The sequence below is a fragment of the Rattus norvegicus genome, chromosome 14, assembly GCF_021556685.1.
Source record: "Rattus norvegicus strain SHRSP/BbbUtx chromosome 14, alternate assembly SHRSP_T2T, whole genome shotgun sequence".
NCBI lineage: Eukaryota > Metazoa > Chordata > Mammalia > Rodentia > Muridae > Rattus > Rattus norvegicus.
Window position 1 is genome coordinate 32,932,055 of NC_141547.1, and position 20,900 is coordinate 32,952,954.

The 20,900-nt window shown below is 44.9% G+C and overlaps 1 protein-coding gene across 2 annotated transcripts in view; it reads right to left on the minus strand.

The window, feature by feature from the left end:
* Kit (KIT proto-oncogene receptor tyrosine kinase) overlaps positions 1 to 20,900 on the minus strand; it is an 82,647-nt gene that overhangs the window by 18,975 nt on the left and 42,772 nt on the right. For both annotated transcript variants that reach the window (NM_001433901.1, NM_022264.3), the window contains 3 exon segments: positions 11,146 to 11,261; positions 13,407 to 13,596; positions 18,658 to 18,832. In NM_001433901.1, the coding sequence (NP_001420830.1) occupies positions 11,146 to 11,261; positions 13,407 to 13,596; positions 18,658 to 18,832 (481 nt within the window).

The following is a 20,900-nucleotide window of genomic DNA, read 5'->3' on the forward strand; positions in this document are numbered from 1 at the left end:
CTCCCTGGAGCCCTAGGAGCACTTGGCTTTGTTACTCAACTCATGCTGTTCTTGCCTCCTCCATCAGACTCTCAGTGACAGGAGCCCCCTGTTAGACCAGTGGTCTGGTGGCATCAGACACACAGTAAGAGCTGGTGAATGAGTACAAGACCACCCAAGGGAACAAGTTCTCAATGTCACTGTAACACGAGGGACTGCGTTAAAGGGTTGCAGCATTAGGGATGTCGAGCGCCGCTGCCTTGTGAGGCATTAATAACGCTGACTTCTGGCTAGCACCTACTTTATTCTTCTGACCTGTCTTTCCTATCATACGGCGAACGCGGAACCAAAAAAAGAACATATAAAACATTTTTAATTAAAAAATTGCGACAGCTCAAACTTGGGCCACCCATTGCGCTTTGCTTTCGTGACAAGTGCTCTCTAAGATCCAGGCCTTCTTTCTAGCATGACGCCTGGGAGCAGTTGCATCCTGGCCAGCGGAAACCAGAGATGTGGTCTGGCTGGCCTACTTGCTGCTGCGTGTTGGCTGATTAGGCGGCTTTGGTGTTTGTTTTGTTAATCCCAGATACGTTATAACCTGAGGCTGGCTGAATTGCTTCTGTCCAGTTGAGCCTCGGAGGGTCCTAAACCTTAGATATGAGAGAAACTAAAAGATTCTTGCCCCGACCTTCAGCTTCTAGAAGCTAAAGATCTGAGTCAGCCAGCGCTTGGTTTTTGTTGTTTTGTTTTGTTTTGTTTTGTTTTAAAACAAAGCACCTTAAAGAAACCGGATAAAGGGGGGAGCTAGAAGCCTGCCAGAGAAGCAGCCCACGGGTGATGTTTCAGGATCACCAACCCTTAAGGTCCTTGTGGCTGCCTCGAGGGCGTGCGGCCAACTACAATCTTGTTCTCTTACTTCCTCTTCGTCCCAGCCTCGTTCTCAACACTGGTGCTGTGATACCTCGTTCTGAAAAGGCTAACACTGGCCCAGCGGTGTCTGGACATGGCGGGCCGTACTAAGAGAATGTTTAATGCATAAAGAGTGAGCCAGGTGGAACCGATCCCCACAATGAAAACCTGAGCTTATCTGCATTTTATAAGTGGCTCGACGCACCGTGTACGGCATTAAATATGCATTTCACCGCCAAAGAGGCGTAACTTCGATTCTCCAGGTTAAGTCAGAGCTGTGGTTTCTGAGCCGTCCCGAAACAAGTAGGATATTGAATGACATGTTCCCTAATTCCTCCCAAGTTGGGGTTTTTGATAAGCCTAAGAAATGTCTAAGTTACATGTTTCGTAGGCAGATTTTTTTCTTTAATAGCCCCTTTCCATTTGAAAAACGCCACAGGTTTAAGCCACCCTGGTGTCCCCAACAACACAGATCGGTGTGTAGGCAGGGACTGTGAGAATTCGTTGCTCATGCAATTAAAATCCGAAACACCAATTTATCCGGCAGATTGGTGATTTTGAAAAAAAAAAAATATTCTTCTCCCCACCACCAGGTCCATGTGGAAAGCAAGAACAAAATGAATTTTAGGATCGCAGTACACATGACAAGAGCTGGCAGCGAACCCTGGGAGGCTCCAGGCCACGGAGCTGCAGGACTCGCCTTCCATTCCTCTCCTGCAGGCGAGGGGTTCTGAGCAGAGGTTTCCTCTGGCCCTGCCCACCTTAACCAGCTCCCATGCTGAATACAATTTGCCTGGGCTCTATAATCAGCAGGAGAGGACATACACACTCGGGTCTCCAAATAATAAAAGGCCAAATGGAAAGTGGTCGGAAGGATGAATTTTTGCTTTCATAACTCTGGGTTGGCTGGGACGGAATGGCGACACAGTGGGCATTCACGATTCGTCACCATCTTGGCCGGGTCTGGGCAGAAGCTACATTTCTGTCACAATATTGTTATAATGAGGGAATGTAAACCACCTCAAACAAGAGTATAAGCTAACTGTAGCTGACTTTAAAACGAAAAAACCAAACTGGCTAAAAGATATATCATAGACCTGTGTCACCGAAACCACTACTGTAGACATTGTGGAAATATATTGTATGTTATCCCTTCTTGTGGAGATCTAAAAGCAGCAAATGTGTATTTTGGCTAGAGTCTCATGTAGTCCAGGCTGACTTCAAACTCCATAAGTAGCCAAGAATGACCCTGAACTTCAAATCCCCCTGCCTCCAAAGTCAGAGTACTGACATGACAGGAGGACCCCACGCCAAGCTCATCTCTGTCTAGGACAAAACCCAAGGCACCACCTTGCATGTGAAGTCAACTCTACAAACTGATCTACATGCACCATCAAACCTAAAACAGGCGTTCCGTTCTAAAACACTAATTTGTCCAATAAACAAAAAAATTTAAAAACTTCGCTGAGGTATTTTAAACACTGAACCCATTTTAACAACAAAATGTCACTTTAATGCAGTGATATTCCCAACTAGATTATGAGTTTTATTCTTGTATCTCAAAAAAAAAAAAACTCTGACCTTTATATTTTTAAAAGATTTATTTTTTTCATTTTATGTATGAGTGCCCTATCTTCAGATACACCAGAAGAAAACACCAGATCTCATTACAGATGGTTGTGAGCCACCATGCTTTGCTGGGAATTGAACTCGGGGCCTCCGGAAGAGCAGCTGGTGTCTTAACCGACGAGCCGTCTCTCCAGCCCCAATCTCTGACCTTTATAACTACTTACTTTTTTTTTTTTTCTTAATTTTTTGGCTGCTCACACCCAGCAGTCTCCTCTATAGCTTTCCAGATCCCTGTTCTAAAATACCACAGAAAGAGCCCCCGGGGGCTAGGGAGATGGCTCAGTGGTAGTGCTTGTCATACAAGAGTAAAAAAATGTGACCAGAGTTGGGATCCCCAACATCTACTATACAAACATAAGGTGGGGACATGATGGCCCATCTATAATAACCTCAGCACTTGGAAGCCAAGACCCAGCCTCCCCAGAGCAAGCTGGCTACCTAGGCTTGCCAAATCAGTAAGCTTACAGTTCAAGTGAGCCATCTTTAATACAGTGGTCCTCAACATTCCTAACACTAGCATTTAATACAGTTCCCCCTGTTGTGGTGACCCCCACCCCATCATCAAATTATTTCATTGCTACTCCCTAACTGCAATTTTTTGCTACCATTATGAATTGTACTGTAAATATCAGGCATGCAGGATATCTGATATATGGTACCCCCAAAGGGGTTGTGACCCATAGGTTGAGAACTACTACTGCTTTAATACAAAATGCAAAGTAGGGATCAAGAAAGACAGGAAATAGCAACCTCTGGCCACCATTCACACTCGCGCAGCAGTACATCCATGGGAACATGCGAACACGCATGCATGCTGCAACATACACAGTCTAAAAACAACAACAACAACAAACAAAAACAAACTCCCAGTTTCAAGATGGAATCCCCAAATAATGCCTCTACTCGGAGAAAGCCTTCTTTACCCGACTCACTTATCCCAATTCATAAGCTCCTCAGTGCTACGTGCATCCCGGATGTGAGCAGGGGGACCTGAGCGCCCATCAAAAGCAGCTAAGCAGGCCGTGAAGGTGCACAGGCACAGGTCGAAATGTTATTTTTCTGCTGTAAACTAGGTAATTCACTTTGCCACATAACTCAGGGGATATTGACATAATGCCCACAGGAAAAAAAATTATGTACCTATTCTTAGATTAATTTAAATTCCTGCTGAATTAGAGGCGACCCTGCATACATTTATAAACGGACGGGGCTAATTTGATGTAGAAACACATGTGGCTCAAATGTGAAGGAAATTTCCACACAGCAGGAGGTCCACAGTATAAAAACGGCCACTCGTGCTGTTGTCTGGAGGAGTCAGGGGGCAACTCCATCAAAGTTTACAGTTACACACTAAACCCATTCCTTCGATTTTCTACCATTTAATTAAAAACAAACAAACAAAAGGGGCTAACCACATAAGCAACATAGGCAACAAAGGGCCCAGGATGAATTCTCTAAGATGTTGGCATTCAAATATATACTCCAATTAATGGCACGCCCCACGAGATGGATTAGCTTATGAGGCATGAAGCAAAGTAATGGTGACAACTTCGGAGCAGAGAAGGATGTTTACAGGTATTTACTGCTGTCTTCTTTTCAGAGTCAACGAGATTAGAGTTCTACACTAACATCTGGCTTCCATATTTGTTTCCCTTCTATGTCAACGTCTATACCATTCCAGTTATCTAGAGAGTCTATTTCTATGAAGAGACATAATGTCACACACATCAAAGGCCCCGTGAGATGGCTCCATGTGAGAAGGCACCTGCCCCTAAGCCTGGCAACCCGAGTTCAATCCCTAGAACCCACGTGGAGGAAGGAGAGAACAGGTTCCCTTAGATTGTCCTCTGACATTTCTATTCACACTGTGGCTTGGAAGGGCATGTGAATGACTTTCTATTCACACTGTGGCTTGGAAGGGCGTGTGAGTGACTTTCTATTCACACTGTGGCTTGGAAGGGCGTGTGAGTGACTTTCTATTCACACTGTGGCTGGAATGGACATGGGAGTGCATGCACACAACATAAAACAACCATTGGAAAAAAAAATGTCACCAACAAAACAATTCTCAGTCTAAGAGGTGATAAAGACTCAAGTCCTATCAGATCTCAAATAAATGCCCAGTGTCTGCAAACAGACCAATGTCAACTGCTTTTTATACGCAGATTAACTACTATACTAAGGCAACCTGAGAGCTATTCTTAGCTCAGAATGGTCCCGAGAACTGACAGTGTGGAAGGCATCTAGCATGAGATACAATGACAGATGGTGACTTCGTAACTTCCAGGCACTTAGGCAAGGTCACACATTCAAGATTAAACAGGATGATTATAAACTCCTGACAGGTTTCTTTAAAAACTCTGTCACATCGTGTTAGAACCGTCTCTCTCCTTAATGTCTCAAAATCGTATTCGACGTGGGTTTAAAGGGATTATAAAAGATCTGCACAAAGAGATAGCCAAGGGAGGCTGTGGGATAGCGCTCTGTGACTGGAAAGACATTCTCAACACATCTGCACTCAGCACTAACGAGGCGGGATAGAGAATAACACAACTCACTTTTGTTGGGATTTATTCATCGTATTTCAGGTATATAACCCTTTTGCCTACATGTATGAATGTATACCGACTGTGTGCCTGTACAGGTCAGACGTAAGATCCCCTGGAACTTGAGTAATGGATGGTTGTGAGCTGCCGTGTGAGTGCCAGACACCAAGCCTGGGTGCTCTGTAAGCTCTCGGTGCGGGACAGCCTGTGTGTAGCCCGTTTGCCAGTGAAGGTGGACCTGTCAAGCCGGCCGTGCAGATCACTTCGGACCATCTAGTCTGATCACCGTGCCATCTGGACCACCCGCCCAGTTGGAATCTCAGGGTCTTGGACCAGTGTGAGAAGAATGGCTGTCTGCCTTCAGGGACAGCTCAGTTTGGGGACTTGGAGCGAGCCTGCCCTTGCAGATCCTCATGGAACAAGACTGCAAAGTTACAAGCACGGACTACGTTCCAGCCATCTTGGAGGCCCCACGGCTTCCAAGAGGCAAGTAAATAGTAAGGATCCCACGAAGCACAACTCTCTATTAGTTCAGAATCCAAACTACTTCCTCCAGGACCAAGCCTCAAAGCAGCACTCTACGGCAGAAACCTTCTCAAACAAAACCCCAGAGAGAAATGCACTGGGGTTTTCAAACATGGTGGTCTGGACACACAATTGTTAGGAAAATCTCACACCCCCATCCTTAATAGAAACATCGGTGCTGAGAATGCGACTCAGAGGCAGGAGGCACTCGGAGGCATTAGAGTTCAATCCCAGCATCAGTAATCAATCCATGAAGAGGAGAAGGAAAGGAGACTGTGGATAGGAAGCTGGCTCTGCTCTCATTGTTCAATGAGATTCTTCAAGGGCAGACTCGCTCCAAGCTCCCAAACCGAGCAGCCCTTGAAGGCAGGCAGCCATTCCCCGTCTCACACTGGAAAAGGACCCTGAGATTCCAGCCAGGTGGACAACCCAGATGGCTGGCAGGCGGTCTGACGCCTACACGGCTGGCTTGACAGGTCCACCTTCACTGCTGGCGAGTGGACCTGCCATGTGAGTTACATGCAGGCAGCCCAGCGTATAGCAGCTTCCACCTAGTCAGGCTTGGGCCCTCTGTGACCAGATTTTATCTCTCAACGACCCAAAAATATATCAGAAGCAGTCTGGACGTCGCAAATGCGGTCAAAGGAAAACGTTCTCGTCGAGAACCTTCATTCCGGGTGACTCGTTACTTTGGCTGATTTTGGTGTACTGCGGGGTCTATAAATAATCAAGTGAGCACCCAGCAGGATTTAATTATTTGATGCAATGGTTTAGAACTAATCCATTATTGGGCATTTCCTTACGTTGTTTCTGGTGCCCTGTTAGCAGCCTCCCGTAGATAGAAGCTGGTGGTACTGATAGTCAACGTGGTGTGGGTCAAGCCATCGCTGGGGACCCCAGTCTAGCTTGAGACAAGTCAGCTCTTTGGAAGCACCATGAGGAAGGTGAATCCTTTCTGTCCCCATACCTGTGGACCTCAGCAGCCCTCCTCAATGGCTGAAAAGTCTGTCACTAAAGGTAAGATCTTTAGGACCGGAGGAAGAGCTGCTGATGACCCTTTTGTCCCATGTATTTGAATTCCTAAAGCTGATTTACGAAGACTATCAGATGCTGTCTGAAGGTTTAAGACGATTCAGAGGTTTAAAGATAACTAGTGTTGGAGCCAGCATCCTGTCCTCCAGTAATTACATGAATAACTCCACAAGTCACATGGCTATTTGACACTAAAAGTCAAGCGAGATTTAGAAAGAGACATACTTTGCTGATTGCCCTTTCAAATCCATTAGAATGTCTGTCCTTTATCCAAAAAAAATACAGACTGGGATGAGAAGAAAAGCGCAAAAGTCAAGTGAGGAAGCCTTTGATTTCAGATCTGGCTGACATGTAACTCGTCTGACCCGAGTAGTAAGCACGACCCCAGAGGCTCGCAGTGAGCACTGCACTGCGGGCTGCCACACAGCTGGTGGATGAGATTTTTTTTCCAATATGGAGAGGATTCTGGGAAAGACTCATGCCTCGTGGAGAAAGCCCGTTGGAGCAAAGTTTGGAGTTTTACAATTACACCATTTCCAGCAGTTTTCCCCTGCATCACTGTTTTCTCAAAGGGCACCGACTTTTCAAAACTAAGAATTCAACTTCTATGTGCACCTTGGATAGATGCTCCCAAGAGGAATTATAGTGATGCAAATTCAATGGGGGAGAAAAGTGTGGCTTTGTTTTATTTTAATGAAATCCCCAAGTCTCCCACATGAGGAATTAGCCCCCTACCCCCACCCTAACTGCATTGAAATCTACATGAGATATTTTCCAAACAAATGGACTCTTGAAGCATTTAGACCACTCCAAATCAAGGACTGTGCATTAGCATTTCTTAGCACTGAATCTGGGAAGCAATTATGCACCATGTCACTAAGGAGCCTGAATTTCTCTTCTAACCCGGTGCATTTATTATCTTGACTTTTATTAATTCTAATTTTTGCAATACATAATTCCTTTCCCCCCTGGAGGCTAAGCTTTATTTACAGAATAAACCATGCATAGAATTACCCATAACTGTCACCGTTACCCTGTGGTGTCAACATGGACACAATGGTTCCCATGGTTCTGATTTTAAAGCACCTTTGTTTGACTGCTTGTTAGAGACAGATTCAAACACGGTCAAACACAGATCAGGCTGGCCTCACCTTGCAGCCCAGAATGACCTTGAACTTCTGACCTTCCTGCACATACCGCCATGCTTAGGATTGCTTTTGGGCAAGGCCGGAGCACTGACAGGCAAGCATTTTACCAACTGAACCACACTCTGAGCCCTTGACTTTAAGTCCAATGCAAAACAAATAAATAAAAGAAAGAAACCTAACCCATAATACTGTGGACTATAACAGTACAGAGACACTGGGACATGCCTCACAAGAGGCAGACAGTTTGAACAAATATGCCCACTGTCAAAGCCATTTGTAAATCCAATGTGCCCTGTGAGTGAAATGAACAGCTTTTGTCAACTTAGCATTTGCAAGAAACTGACAGAAATGAAAAGCCTTCCTCAAAGGCTTAATCTCAGAGGGCAGGGCCCACTGCCCCACCTTCCTTCCTCTCAGAGTGATAAAGAAGGCATTCCATCAATGACAGGGTGCTTGTCGGAGCACAGAACCCGAGACTATAGAAGAGGCCCCTCCTGCAGGGGGAAACCATTTTGGAAGGCAGCGGTGTCCCTAGCAGAAGTGATCATAACTGACCCTGCTGGATAGCAAGGCAACCTCAAAAATCAAACCACTGCAATTCTGCTCCCAGAAAGAAAAGCTAGAAGTGTAGTAGGTTAGTATCTCATGCCCAAGTGGCAGACAACACGCTGGGAAAGGAGGGGCCAGAGACCCAGGTAAAGACTAACAGGATGAGCTTCTCAGTGGATCACACAGAGTGTGTTCCTCTACAATCTGCTTGTTACTTGTGGCACTCAGAAGGAGCGATCTGAGTGCCCAACAAAGCCTTACCCACTGTCAGCCTCTTTCTTTACTTTGCCTTTCTAGTAACTGGCTCTTACTATTTTCTGGGAGTACTGGTCTACCTTGGATTAGGGGAACTACTACACTCAGAATCAAGTTTTGCATGAACAATTTTGCACATTATGCTTGCAAAGATACTGATTTGCCTACGGTTGTCTCTTAAATTAGTTGAATTATTACGGTTTTCAGAAGTAGGTAATTTTGCCCATGTGTAATATATTAAGCTCCCTTGATTAACATCTGAATTAATCTAGAAATATTTGAATTGAGGGCCAATGAGATACCAAATAATCAAAACTGCTCTCAGGAACAGAAATATTAATTAACATTTCCTTTGGATGGGAGTAGCTCTGGGGTTCAGAGTCTAGGATCACTCGTTCCCACCACCACCACCACCACCACCACCAGCAGCAGCAGCAGCAGCACCAGCACCAGCCCAAGCACCAGCACCCTTTAAGGAAGTGTAGGGTACAGCAACAGATAAAGGATTCTGGGAGAGTTAGCAACACTAAAGTACTTAATTATGGGCCTGTGACACTTCTCCCCCTTGACACTGAATAGCCCAGGCTGGCTTTGAACTCAGAGATCTACCTGCCTCCACCTTGCAGAATGCTAGGATCAAGGGCATGCACCCTGTCACCCAGCTCAAAACACATTGATGTCTCTGGTGACTAGTCTTGGTTTGTCAACCTGACTGCTTCTGGAGTCACTAACACCCAAGCAGCTGGGCACTCCTGTGAAGGATTTTCTTGATCAGATTATTTGTAGCAGGAAAACCCTCCCTCAACCTCAGTCTTCTTCAAGAGTCCAGTGTAGACTGAAGACCAGGGCCCTCCAGGAATCCTGCTGGCCCTCAGCATCTGAATGGGACTCCTGAGACATTCAGCCTGGTGGACTGAATGAGGCAGCCCCTGCTGGGCTACACTGATGACATTCTGTAAGCCAATCTAATAATACCGTGTGTGTGTGTGTGTGTGTGTGTGTGTGTGTGTGTGTGCGCGCGCGCGCGCGCGTGCGTGTGCGCGCGCGCTTGTGCGTGCACGTTTCTGCTGGTCTGTTCCTTTGGAGAACCCTGACTGAGATATATCTTAATCAGGAAGCACAATTCTAGAAATACAGCTAAGTAACTCTAGACTTGTGATTTAAAAAAAAAAAAAAAGCCAGCCAGAGTAGGTTATTCTTCCTCATAAACAAATGGATCTGACCACACCCAAATGGCTATCACAGCAGGACAGGGACAGAGGGATAGATATACCTCAAACCACTGCAGATATGCTACTCTAGGGAGGGAAGACACTCCCCTGCCTCCGCCCACTTCGGCCATCTACAACCCACTTAGAGTACATACAGCATACTGCCCAGTTCCTAAGTTGCTTTTGTAGGGAATCATTCTGGTTTGGCCTGACATATCCCCGCAGGCTTGTTGATCCCCTTGTGGTAGTGTTTTCAGAGAGCATGGTACCTTCAGGGCAGGAGGCATGCCTGGCAGAAGAGGCCACTAAGGCAGGCCACAGCGGGTTGTAGCCTGGCTTCCAGCCTCAGCGCTTCACTTCCTGATTAGCCATGAGGTAAATGAGTTGTATGCTCCCACTGCCCAGACCAAAGCCCAAAGCCACACTCTCCCTGCCAAGACAGCCTATATTCCCTGCAAACAAGAACCGAAGCCACTCCCCTCAGGCTGCTTGTGCGCTCTCTCACAGCAACAAGTGACTAACACGGGGGCATTCCCATTTCCCCAGACCCACACACGGGATGGATAATTCTAACACTTATTTATTGGACTATCTTCTGGAACACCTTAGTAGATATGACAGTGTCCACCACTCCTTGTTAATATAGACCCAGAACAGAGCCACGGAGAAGCCCTGCACGGGGCAGAAGCCACAGCCAGGATCGACTCCTGCTTGCTTGCATGGCTCCCCACCCCCCAAGAACCATAGCGGTGCAGGACTTTCGTATTAGGTTTTGAGGTTCCCATGACTACAGACCACTGCCCTCCACGAAACCACCTGCTGCCTGCTCCCCAGGCCTCCTAAAGTACTCAGGAGTGACCCATTGAGCTGAGTCAATATCACTTCGATCACAGCGGGAGAACAATCTTAAACACAAATGGTGTATCACAGGCTGAAGAGAGAAGGCTCTGGTCAGAGAAAATTCTTGTCAGGGCTTAACAGTAGCTCTCTCTCCCTCTCTCCCACCCAATGGCAAATGCCAGCTCCATTCAACATCTGGCTCTGCAGTTGAACAATCAATAATAATACACTTTCTCTTAAACAATTTCTAAGCTCAGTCTCTTTGGCTCCTCTGTGGACGCCAAAGGCGGCCTCTCAGAAATCCACAGCACTTCTACAAGGTCATGTGGCCGGTGAAATGAAGGACAGGGAATTGGTTTCTCTTCCAACCACCAAACCACGAGGTCTTTGTTAAGGTCAAAATTATCATGAAACGTTATTTACATAGCACACAAGAAACGCAGCTCGGCAGCTGTTAGACACACGGGCTGCAGTGTGCAATAACACAAAATAAAAAGATAAGGAACCCGGCGATTTACTTACTGTTCACATAAACATCAAATGTCACGGAAGCACTGACATCAGAGTTGGACACCAGAAAGGTGTAAGTGCCTCCTTCTGTGCCTTTCAATCTGGTCAGGCGAAGTTCGTTCACATATCTACAAAGGAAGGACAATAAATCAACTCCCTGGGGAGAGTCTGTCCTGGGGCACACATCTCTGTCAGTTTCTACTTGGAAAGAGATGCGTATTTAGAGGGAGGTATCGATGAATCATTTCATTTAGTGTTACACTCCTACACACACACACACACACACACACACACACCAATACACACACACACACCATATACACACACACACACCATATACACACACCATATACACACACCCCTCACACACACTCATACATACTTCATACACATACACACATAGACACACACCATACACTCCATACATACTCCATACACTCCACTCACACCCACATTCCACCCATACCACACACACTCCACACATACACACACACACACTTTCTCTCTCTCTCTCTCTCTCTCTCTCTCTCTCTCTCTCTCTCTCTCTCTCCATATACTTCGTACACACACTTCATACACCACACACACACACACACACACACACACACACACACACACACACACACACACCCCACTCTATCTGGGAACCAATGACCTGCATGAAGATACAGAAATAGACAAGACAAGCCTCTGGGGTCACTGGCCCAGGCTACCTTCACGACCACTTCATCCTCTGCCTACACTGGGCCAGCACCTTGATCTCTGTCCTGGGAACTCTTAGTTCAGTAACCTGTACACACCCATGACTTTCATGTGGACGCTTAGACCCTTGGGATCCACACAATCATGAAGTCCTTCATTCACTGTCCCCCTGCCTTATTTCTGTCAAGCTACTTTAGTTTTCCTCTTCCTCCCGGACTTCTTTTCCCAGAGTCCCCAGGTGTACTTGTTATTCAAGTATCTGCTCTACTCAGGGGCCTACAGGATGACTGTGAAGAAGGAACAATCCTTAAACTAGTGTGAGCTCTACGTGGACAGATCCCCTGAGCAGGCCATGACCGACTTGCCCATTTCACTGGTCTAGCTCACTCTCCTCTCTCCACTGAGAGATAGATCGAGATGTTCTAATCTCAGCTTCTCATGCAGGCACCTTGGTCCTGTGTGTCCTCTATGGGGCCTATTCCCATGTCCCCACAGACCTTCGTTGTGGGTGGAGCTCAGGATGCCTCACATCTGTCACCTTCAACCAAGTGGCCAGGTACAGAAAGCTCAGTGTAGAATTCCCCAAGAACCTTTCTCAGGTGGTTTCCTGCCCCCTCATAGCTTTCTCTCTGCATAAACCCAGCCTCTCAGCTCCTGGCTCAGGCTTGGCTTTGAGGGAACTGAGCCTTTTAGACAAATGCATGCAAGGTCTCAAGCAAAGAGCACCTCAGCTCTCTCTCGTGTTCATCCAACAACCAACAGCTCCTGAATGGACGAACATCGACTCTGCCCAGTCATCGGCCCCTTAATAGTCATTTGGTCTTGGTCACATCACCTCAACCTTCTATGCCTTGAATTCCTCTTCTATAAAGATGGAGACACTAAAAGTGCCACGGGTCAGTGAGAGGGTAAAGGTGCTTTCAGGACAAGCCCCTGAGTGGACCCCTGGAATGCTCGTAAAGGTGGAAGGAGAGACCTGACTCCCAACCGTTATCCTCCGACCTTCACACACACTTTGAGGTACACTGTGTCCCTGCACCATTACATACCCACAGCACTCCAAGTTAAACTTAACAAAAGGCAAGCGCTACATCTAAGGTTTGGGCTGACGTGTACAGCACATATGACAGAAACAAACAAAAGCACACAAGGTGTTATGGCTGCCACTATTGTAATTACGATGCTTTGAAGATTTAATAAGTGATCTGATAAAAAAAAATAATCAGTCACCGGGCCTGAAGCCTGATGGTTCATGGTTGCCTCAGAGATTTAATAATGGAGTAACAATACTAGGAGAAGTACTGTCTCCTGAAGATAGGTTAGTCATTGCTTTGGGTTAGCCTTAAAACTAAGGGGGAAAGTAACCCTCACTTTCCAAATGAGACGCTGAGTCACCATTCCTTCAGATACGTGGTGGAAACGTTTGAAACCCACAGCAAAATGGACTTGTTGGCCGAGGACACGGAGGAAACCCCAGATGTCCTTCCTCATGTGGTATCTTCCCACACGAGGTCACCAAAACATGGAGTGGGAAGATTTCGGGGAGAAATGGGCACAAGTCCCCTCCTTACCTGATGTTGCTTTGGTTGTCGGATTTGACATAATCCTCCCCTCTGTTAGTAGGCGTCCTGTTCATGTAGATCCACTGCTGGTGTTCAGGTTTAGGGTAGGCCTCGAACTCAACAACCAAGTCTACATTTTCCCCATCAGTTACAAATACCGTAGTGTTCTTCACAGGGAAGATGTTGATGAATCCCTTTTCTAATCGGAACAGAAGAAGACAGCAATCGGTATTCGCCACTGACAAGAACACAGGACGTCAACTTAGAATCACAAAAATGGCGGCAAACGGCGGCCTCCAGTGTTGATGGGCAACACGTGAGGAGATGTGTGCTGGCCGCCTTTGCTCTTCACTGCATATTGGATGAGGCAGGGCACACAAAGTCCCGGATGCGTGCTGCTGCCTTGCTAGCAGTTCCCTGAAAGTTCTCTACATCCCCTTGTCTTCAAGACCATGAAGTTCAAGTTCAAGAAATTTCATTAAATAGCCCTCACCTAGGCCCAGAAGAATTTCAAATGTAGTTAAAAAACAAAAAACAAAAAACAAAACAACAACAACAACAAAAAAAAAACTAGGCAAGAATAAGCCCTAAAATGTGATTAAAATGCTGCAAAAAAAATGTATTTGAAGAAAATGATGGCTGGCCCTTCCATACTGCGTGTTGTTATCACACAACGGGCCATTAGTCAGGCCGCGCTCTTACGTGAAAACTGGGCTTTTACCGCTTGTGGGGGAGATGGGTGGGTGCTTTTTGGAAGCGACAAAAGTAAGACATCACAAAGGGCAAATATGAATGAAGGTAACAGGAAAGAGGACTTTAAACTACGGGAGAAGGATTGTTTAGCTAAACCGGTCATTAAAATACGGATAGCACTTTCCATTTATCAAAAATAGCAAAACTAATTTAAAATAAGCCCAAGAATCTCGAGTGTGCTTCGAAGAAGCATGGGGAACCGCACATGACAAACTGGCACGCCGCTCCTCAAAACCAGTTAGCAATCGAGAGTTTCTTTTTTTAAATGATCTATTTTAAGCCTAAATCCTATAATTTCCATTTGAGAACTCTTCTTAAAATGGGTTGGGAGATGCACAAAGCACTATTTGCACGGGTTTCGATAACTCTTGACATGACAGAACTGAAGTAAATAAATGATATGGCCTTGGAGATGGTTATGTAATAATCCAAGAGCAGCTCGAAAAAGAGCAATAAGATAATTGCTGATATTATTTTATAGCTACCATTCGGGGGATGGCGCTCACCGTGTGCCAAGAGCTGCCTCGGGCACCTTAGCACACATTTCATTTAATAATTATGACATTTATGCCTACGATCATTCTGGAACATAAAGCCTCTAATTTATAGATGAGAAACAGGCTATGGGTTTTCGGCGTGCGTGCGTGCGTGTTGTGTTTGGTGTCTGTGTCTATGATAATGCACCTTTAGAGTGTGGAGACTAGCCGGGTGGTGGTGGTGAACACGTTTAATCCCAGCACTGCAGAGGCAGAGGCAGGCAGACCTCTGAGTCTGAGGCCAGCCTGGTCTACAGAAGGAGTTCCAGGACAGCCATGCCTACACAAAGAAATCCCACCTAGAACAGAACTCCAGGGGTCTTCCACTGAGTCAGAAATTCACCACTTCAGGAGGACTGGCTAGCCAGGAAACTCTGGGGACCTGCAGTCTCTGTTCCCTAGCCTTAGGATTACAGCCACATCCAGCCATGCATTTTATGTAAGTGCTGGGGATTTGAACTCAGCTCCTCGTGAGTAGAACAAGCCCCAGGTTAGTGATAACTCCAGTTTATAAGTAATACTTGTAATCTCCAATTTATGATGAAATCGATGATTTATGTTGGGACCCAGAGCCACATAGGCAAAGTCTATGTTCAAAACATGGGTCTGAGAGAAGCCAAGAGCAGCTGCTTTTTTCAGAGCCTCGATACATTTTAAGCAAGAGAATAGGAATATGAATAAAATTGTATGTATAATGAAAACTCATATATAAAAATATAAGTAAAATACTCAAATCTTTAAGAAGCAGCTATATGAAGTTAAGAGTTTAAATTTTATTCCATTTTGTTTTCAAGTGCTTAAACTGTACTGCAAACTTTTACTAATTTTGCAGGTTATCTGTGTATACACAGAAGGTGGTCATTGCAGGGTTTGTTTTGTTTTTAATGATATTTGGTTGCCTAAGAGTTCAAGGTCAAAACCACAATCCTGTGTCCTTTCTCTCTCTACTGAACCAATTTGAAAATGATTTTCAGTGAGGAATGAAAAAAAAAATCATCCAAAATAAAAACTGGAGTTGGGGCTGGCCCTGTCCTAACACTTGAGTGACAAATGCTATAACCTCTGCCACTCTTAATGACAAGGGCTTTTCTGTTTGTTAGGTCTTGCTATGTTAAAAGAATCAATGTTGATTCAAAAGGTCATATATTCAGATAACCACACAGCCATAAAAAAGTCAGGTTACCACAGATAAAGGCAAGGCTAGAGAGATGCCCAGTGGTTAAGTCCTCTGGTCTTCCAGAGGACACAGGTTCAATTCCCAGCACCCATACGGCAGGAGCTCACACCTGCCTGTAAGCCCAATTCCAGGGTTTCTGATCCTCTCACACAGACATACATGCAGGCAAAACACCAACTATGTATATATAAAAAATATATATGCCAGCCGTCCTGAGTTTTCTGTAGTCTTACCTTGCCAATATAAGTGTTCTACTTTGCCTGTGAAGAATTAACCCATGTTAAAGGCCTGGTTGCTAGCGATTGGACTTGTAGGAAGGGACCGGATCACCAGGGCTCTAAGTTCATCAATGGATGTCCATTGTGGGTGGGTGTGCTACTTGAGGGAAATGGGTCCCTAGGGGTACACCTATCTCGTGTCTGGCCCTTCCTGGCTTGCTCTCTTTTCTTGGCTGCTATACGGCGAGCTTCTCTCTTCTGCCACCTGTTCCTACCATGATGTTCCAGAGCTGCCTTAAGTCTTAGAACATGAGTGAAACTTCGCTCCTTTAACCTGTTAGTATGTCAGGCATTTCATCATAGAACAGGGAGCTGACAACACAGTAGGGTTATGTTACAGAGTGGGATGAAGCCTTAGATTCCTATAATGTAAGAAGGATTAAGGCTCTACCTTAAATACTATAACATAAAAGAAGGAAGGCTAACAAAAAAAAAGTTTTTTTTCCCAAGTGCTTCTGCATTAAAAAAAAAAATAGCGGAACATTAACTTTTAATCAAGTTTAAACTCTACTGCCTGACACTCCCATAAAATCTGTCTCATCTCCTTTCCAACGTGGTGGGAGCTGGAGGGTGTTTCTTCTGTGAAGAAATACAGAGAAAACCTGGGGTACATTGGAAAGAGAAGTAGCAAAGCCCCTAACCTAAAACCAGGTCAGATTCTATCTGCTCTTACACACACACACACACACACACACACACACACACACACACACACACACACACACACCCCAAAACATAGCCATGGAAGATGGTGGATTAAGTTTATTTGCTTCACTATAATAACATTTTATAGCCTGTATACATCCCTGTAATATCATGTTAAATGCCTTCACTGTACACGGGTGTGTGTGTGTGTGTGTGTGTGTGTGTGTGTGTGTGTGTGTAAAATTATATATATAGTCAGATGGTCCAAAAGTCTAGTTCTCTCACCTTTGCCATTTTGGATCTGAACTCCATTCCCAGTCCCTGTGGAATTAGCCTTTCTTTGTCTCTTCCTGTCCCACCCACAACCCACTCCTGACCGACGACAAAACCAGATTCAGATTTCATAGCCCCAGAGTTTTCCAGTCACACATTTCTAATTCTTGGAAACTGATGAATGGATTTTTAAAATCCGATTACATACAACAATATGCTCAAAACCTCCTTCCTAATTGCTTTCTGGAGCTGAAGTGGGTATATCAACATTCTCCCTAATCAACTTAGCAAATTAGTGCTTATGGAGTTTAATATTTTAAAAGCATAGCCTTCTATTCAAATTAATAAATGGCTCACGATCACAGTTGGGGACAGAGGAGTACACTTTGTGTGTGATGACTCTATAATTACAAGCAAAGTGTCTTCTGTGTGTTCATCTGTTGAGGGACTTTCCATTAGAACTTGGGCAGAAGCACCAAATTTTTATGATGCTACTACAGGAGGAAAAAAAAAATCAGAGTTCTGTTCCATAAATTAACGAAATCTGGGGTGGGTGAGGAGCAGGACGCAAGCAAACAGTGCGTTGCTTTATTACTGCTTACAAAGATGAGCGTCTCTGCTCTACACGGGTGTTAGCAAAGGCAAGCACCAAGGAAATGGTTGTATTTAAAAAAAAAGCTTACATATTAATTACAATAAAGACAGACAGAAAGAAAAAAAATCCAGAAAAAAATCAGGTGAGATCAAACAATATCCAGAAGACAAAAAACAAAATGAACAAACAAAAAAACTATGAATGAAATATTTTTGGGGAAAGTTACTATTGGTCTAGATAAAAAACAAAACGAAACAAAACAATACAACAATTTAAAAAAAAAAACCAAACAGGAAAACTCTATAAGTAATTGCCTCAAAAAATAAACACTTGTGGCCTTTCTTACATCCACACCTTACAAAGCTACACCTACTACTGTACAGAGCAGAGGTGGTGAACCTGGGGCGGGGGCAGAGGAGACCCCCAGGACCCTTCTCTGAGGCTCTCTAGGACCAGTGCAGCTTCCCTGAAGGTGTGAGCCATCGGTGAACTTGAGAGAAGAGCCAGCAGGCTGAAGAAGCCCAACTCAGCAGACCACAAAGGGACTAAAGCCAACAACTGACAAACAACACGTTCCGGAAGACTGAGAAGTCCGTACCCCAGGCTCTATGCTCTACACATCTTCTGAGGCCTGGCAAAGACCATCTACGGTCATTGCAAAACTCCAACCATTGCAAAACTCCAACCATTGTGTAGAGGGCTACAACGTGGGGGAAAGTCAGTACACGCTCTGCTTGTGGGGGAGGGGGAAGGTGGGCACACAGAGTGACGGGGCTGAGGTTCAGTGGCCTGTTCTCTTCTGTCTTTTGGGTAAACTGGTAGGATCTGGTTTTGTGTTCTGCTGCCGAGAAGCTGAAGGGATAATATTCATTCATTCATTCACTCGGTGATAATAAATTCTAAGAATTGGTTCTTAGAATCCCATTTGCATAAAAAGGAAACTACCTAGTAATTTCTCTCTCACTATTGCCCATAATTTATACATTCCCATAGAGATATTTACCTACTACTTTCAAGGTTGTTGTGACATTTGCTGATCCAAAAGTATTATTGGCATAACACATGAACACTCCGGAATCGTTAACTCTTGCTGAGCTGATAGTCAGCGTCTCCTGGCGTTCGTAATTGAAGTCGCCCTGATGCCAGCTATTGCGCTTTACCTGGGCTTTGCTCTGAGGCTTTCAGAAGGGGAAGGAGAGGGGAAAAAAAAAATCAAAGATTACCATATAATTTATATTCAGGATCTTTCCTAAATTAAAAATAGCAGCAATTAACTTCTCCGTATTAGCATTCATTATACACTACTGAGGGGGAATAATACAGCCGTGACAAGCCTGTCACTGGGACCCTTCATATCACAGGATTATATTGAAAGATAGTCATTATGAACGATTGGAAAAATACAGGGAAATTCATTCCAAGTTCTCCATGGTATTAGATTTTCAGAGTCACCACGAAAGAAATATTATCGAGTACCGATATGTCATAGTGAGTCAGCATACATATGTCACATTAACATTTCCTTTTTGTTTCCTTTTCCCCCCTTGAGATGGGATTTCTATGTAGACCAGGATTGCTTCTAATTCCCTTTGTAGCCAAGAAAGACCTTGAACTTCGCTCCCCCTGCGTCCCTCCACCTGCGTGCACAGATCGCAGGCACATGCCCCCATCAAGCCCAGCGGTTTATGACGCGCCATGCACTGAATCCAGGGATTCATGCATGCCAGGCAAACACTCTATCAACCCCCCTTTGTCCTTTTCCATGTGTGAATCTAATGACTGAAAGAAAACATACAACCCTTTTATTAGCACTTGGTATCCTAAATAAAATTAGAAGCAGATATGTACAACTGACTTGACATTCACCACCACAGTTATCAACCCAGTAGAATTTTCTTAACGACTCAAGGGATAAGGCACGCAACACCTACGAGACCACATCACAAAGTGTATGAGAACACTAACCAAAAAGGAATGTGGCTCTGGCCTTGGGGGATCACTCTTGTGACAGGGTCGTCTGCAGGCCAGACATAGAGAAATACTACATGGGAAGTACCAGGGGAAAACTTTGATATGGGCAACTCCACTCAAAAGATTTGAAGAAGTCTGTGTTCTGCATCTTCCAAATCTGCTGTCATCTGCACACATTCCCGTCATAATGGAGAAAACAACAGCATCAACGAAAGCAAGCAAGCAGGCAAGCAGGCAGGCAAGCAGGCAGGCAGGCAGGCAAGCAAGAGCTGACATTGGCAAAGACCAAGGGCAATGTCAGCTATAGCTACATTGCCATGTAGGCCCAGCAGCCCGTGCTGGTAGTGATAGGAACGATGCCACAAAGGAGCTTGGCAGGATGCTAAGGTCCTCAGATCACCTGTGTCTTAAGGCTCATAACAGAAGACAAAAGTTCCCTGATACTGACTGCAGGGACTCTTGGGATGACACAAATATCCGTTGGGTAAATGCAACAAAAAAGATCAAGTCTGGGTAGGAAACAAGAGAGCCGTTGACGTGACTTAAGACAGCTCACAATGATAATGCCAACACCTGGGAGCGAGACAGATGGCTACAGGTTCAAGGCCAGCTTGGGCTACAATAGGGAGACCCGATCAGGAGCAAAGCACCAATCTTAAAGTTACGACCAAGTGGCAATGCACGCACATGGGGGAAAGACAAGAGAAACCTGGAAAACGTGAGAGCTACCTGGCATTAACAAGGACTAGCCACTTGCGACCATGGAGTACTTCAAATGCTGTAGTTCTGACTCCACATAAATTATATCCTAGATTCTGAATTATAAGATGCAGAATGCATCATGAATAATTTTTATGTTAATTTTAGTAGGAAATGATGATATTTCATAATTCTGGGTCAAATAGGGCATTAAAAATCACTTAGTTTGGAATGTGCCTATCTGAAAATTTTAAATGGCCTGTGCAACTCACATTATACTTCTAGATATTTCTAGATACTTATAAATACAGTATTGCTAGCTGCAAACATATAGACAATGCCTTTCTTTCTTTTCCCCCTTGTATAATTATGGCTTAAGAATTTTTCTTCAGAGCTGGGGATTGAGGTGGAGGTGGCACCACGTCCAGCCCACAGTATTTGAAGTCCTTAAAAGAGGCACACATAAAAAAGGATGACCCAGGGTTTATTACAAAGAAGAGAATCTGTTTGGCTGGGAGAGCCAAGATCAAGTCAAAGACACGCCCGATCCTGGCCTTTGTTCTAAAAGGTGTGATT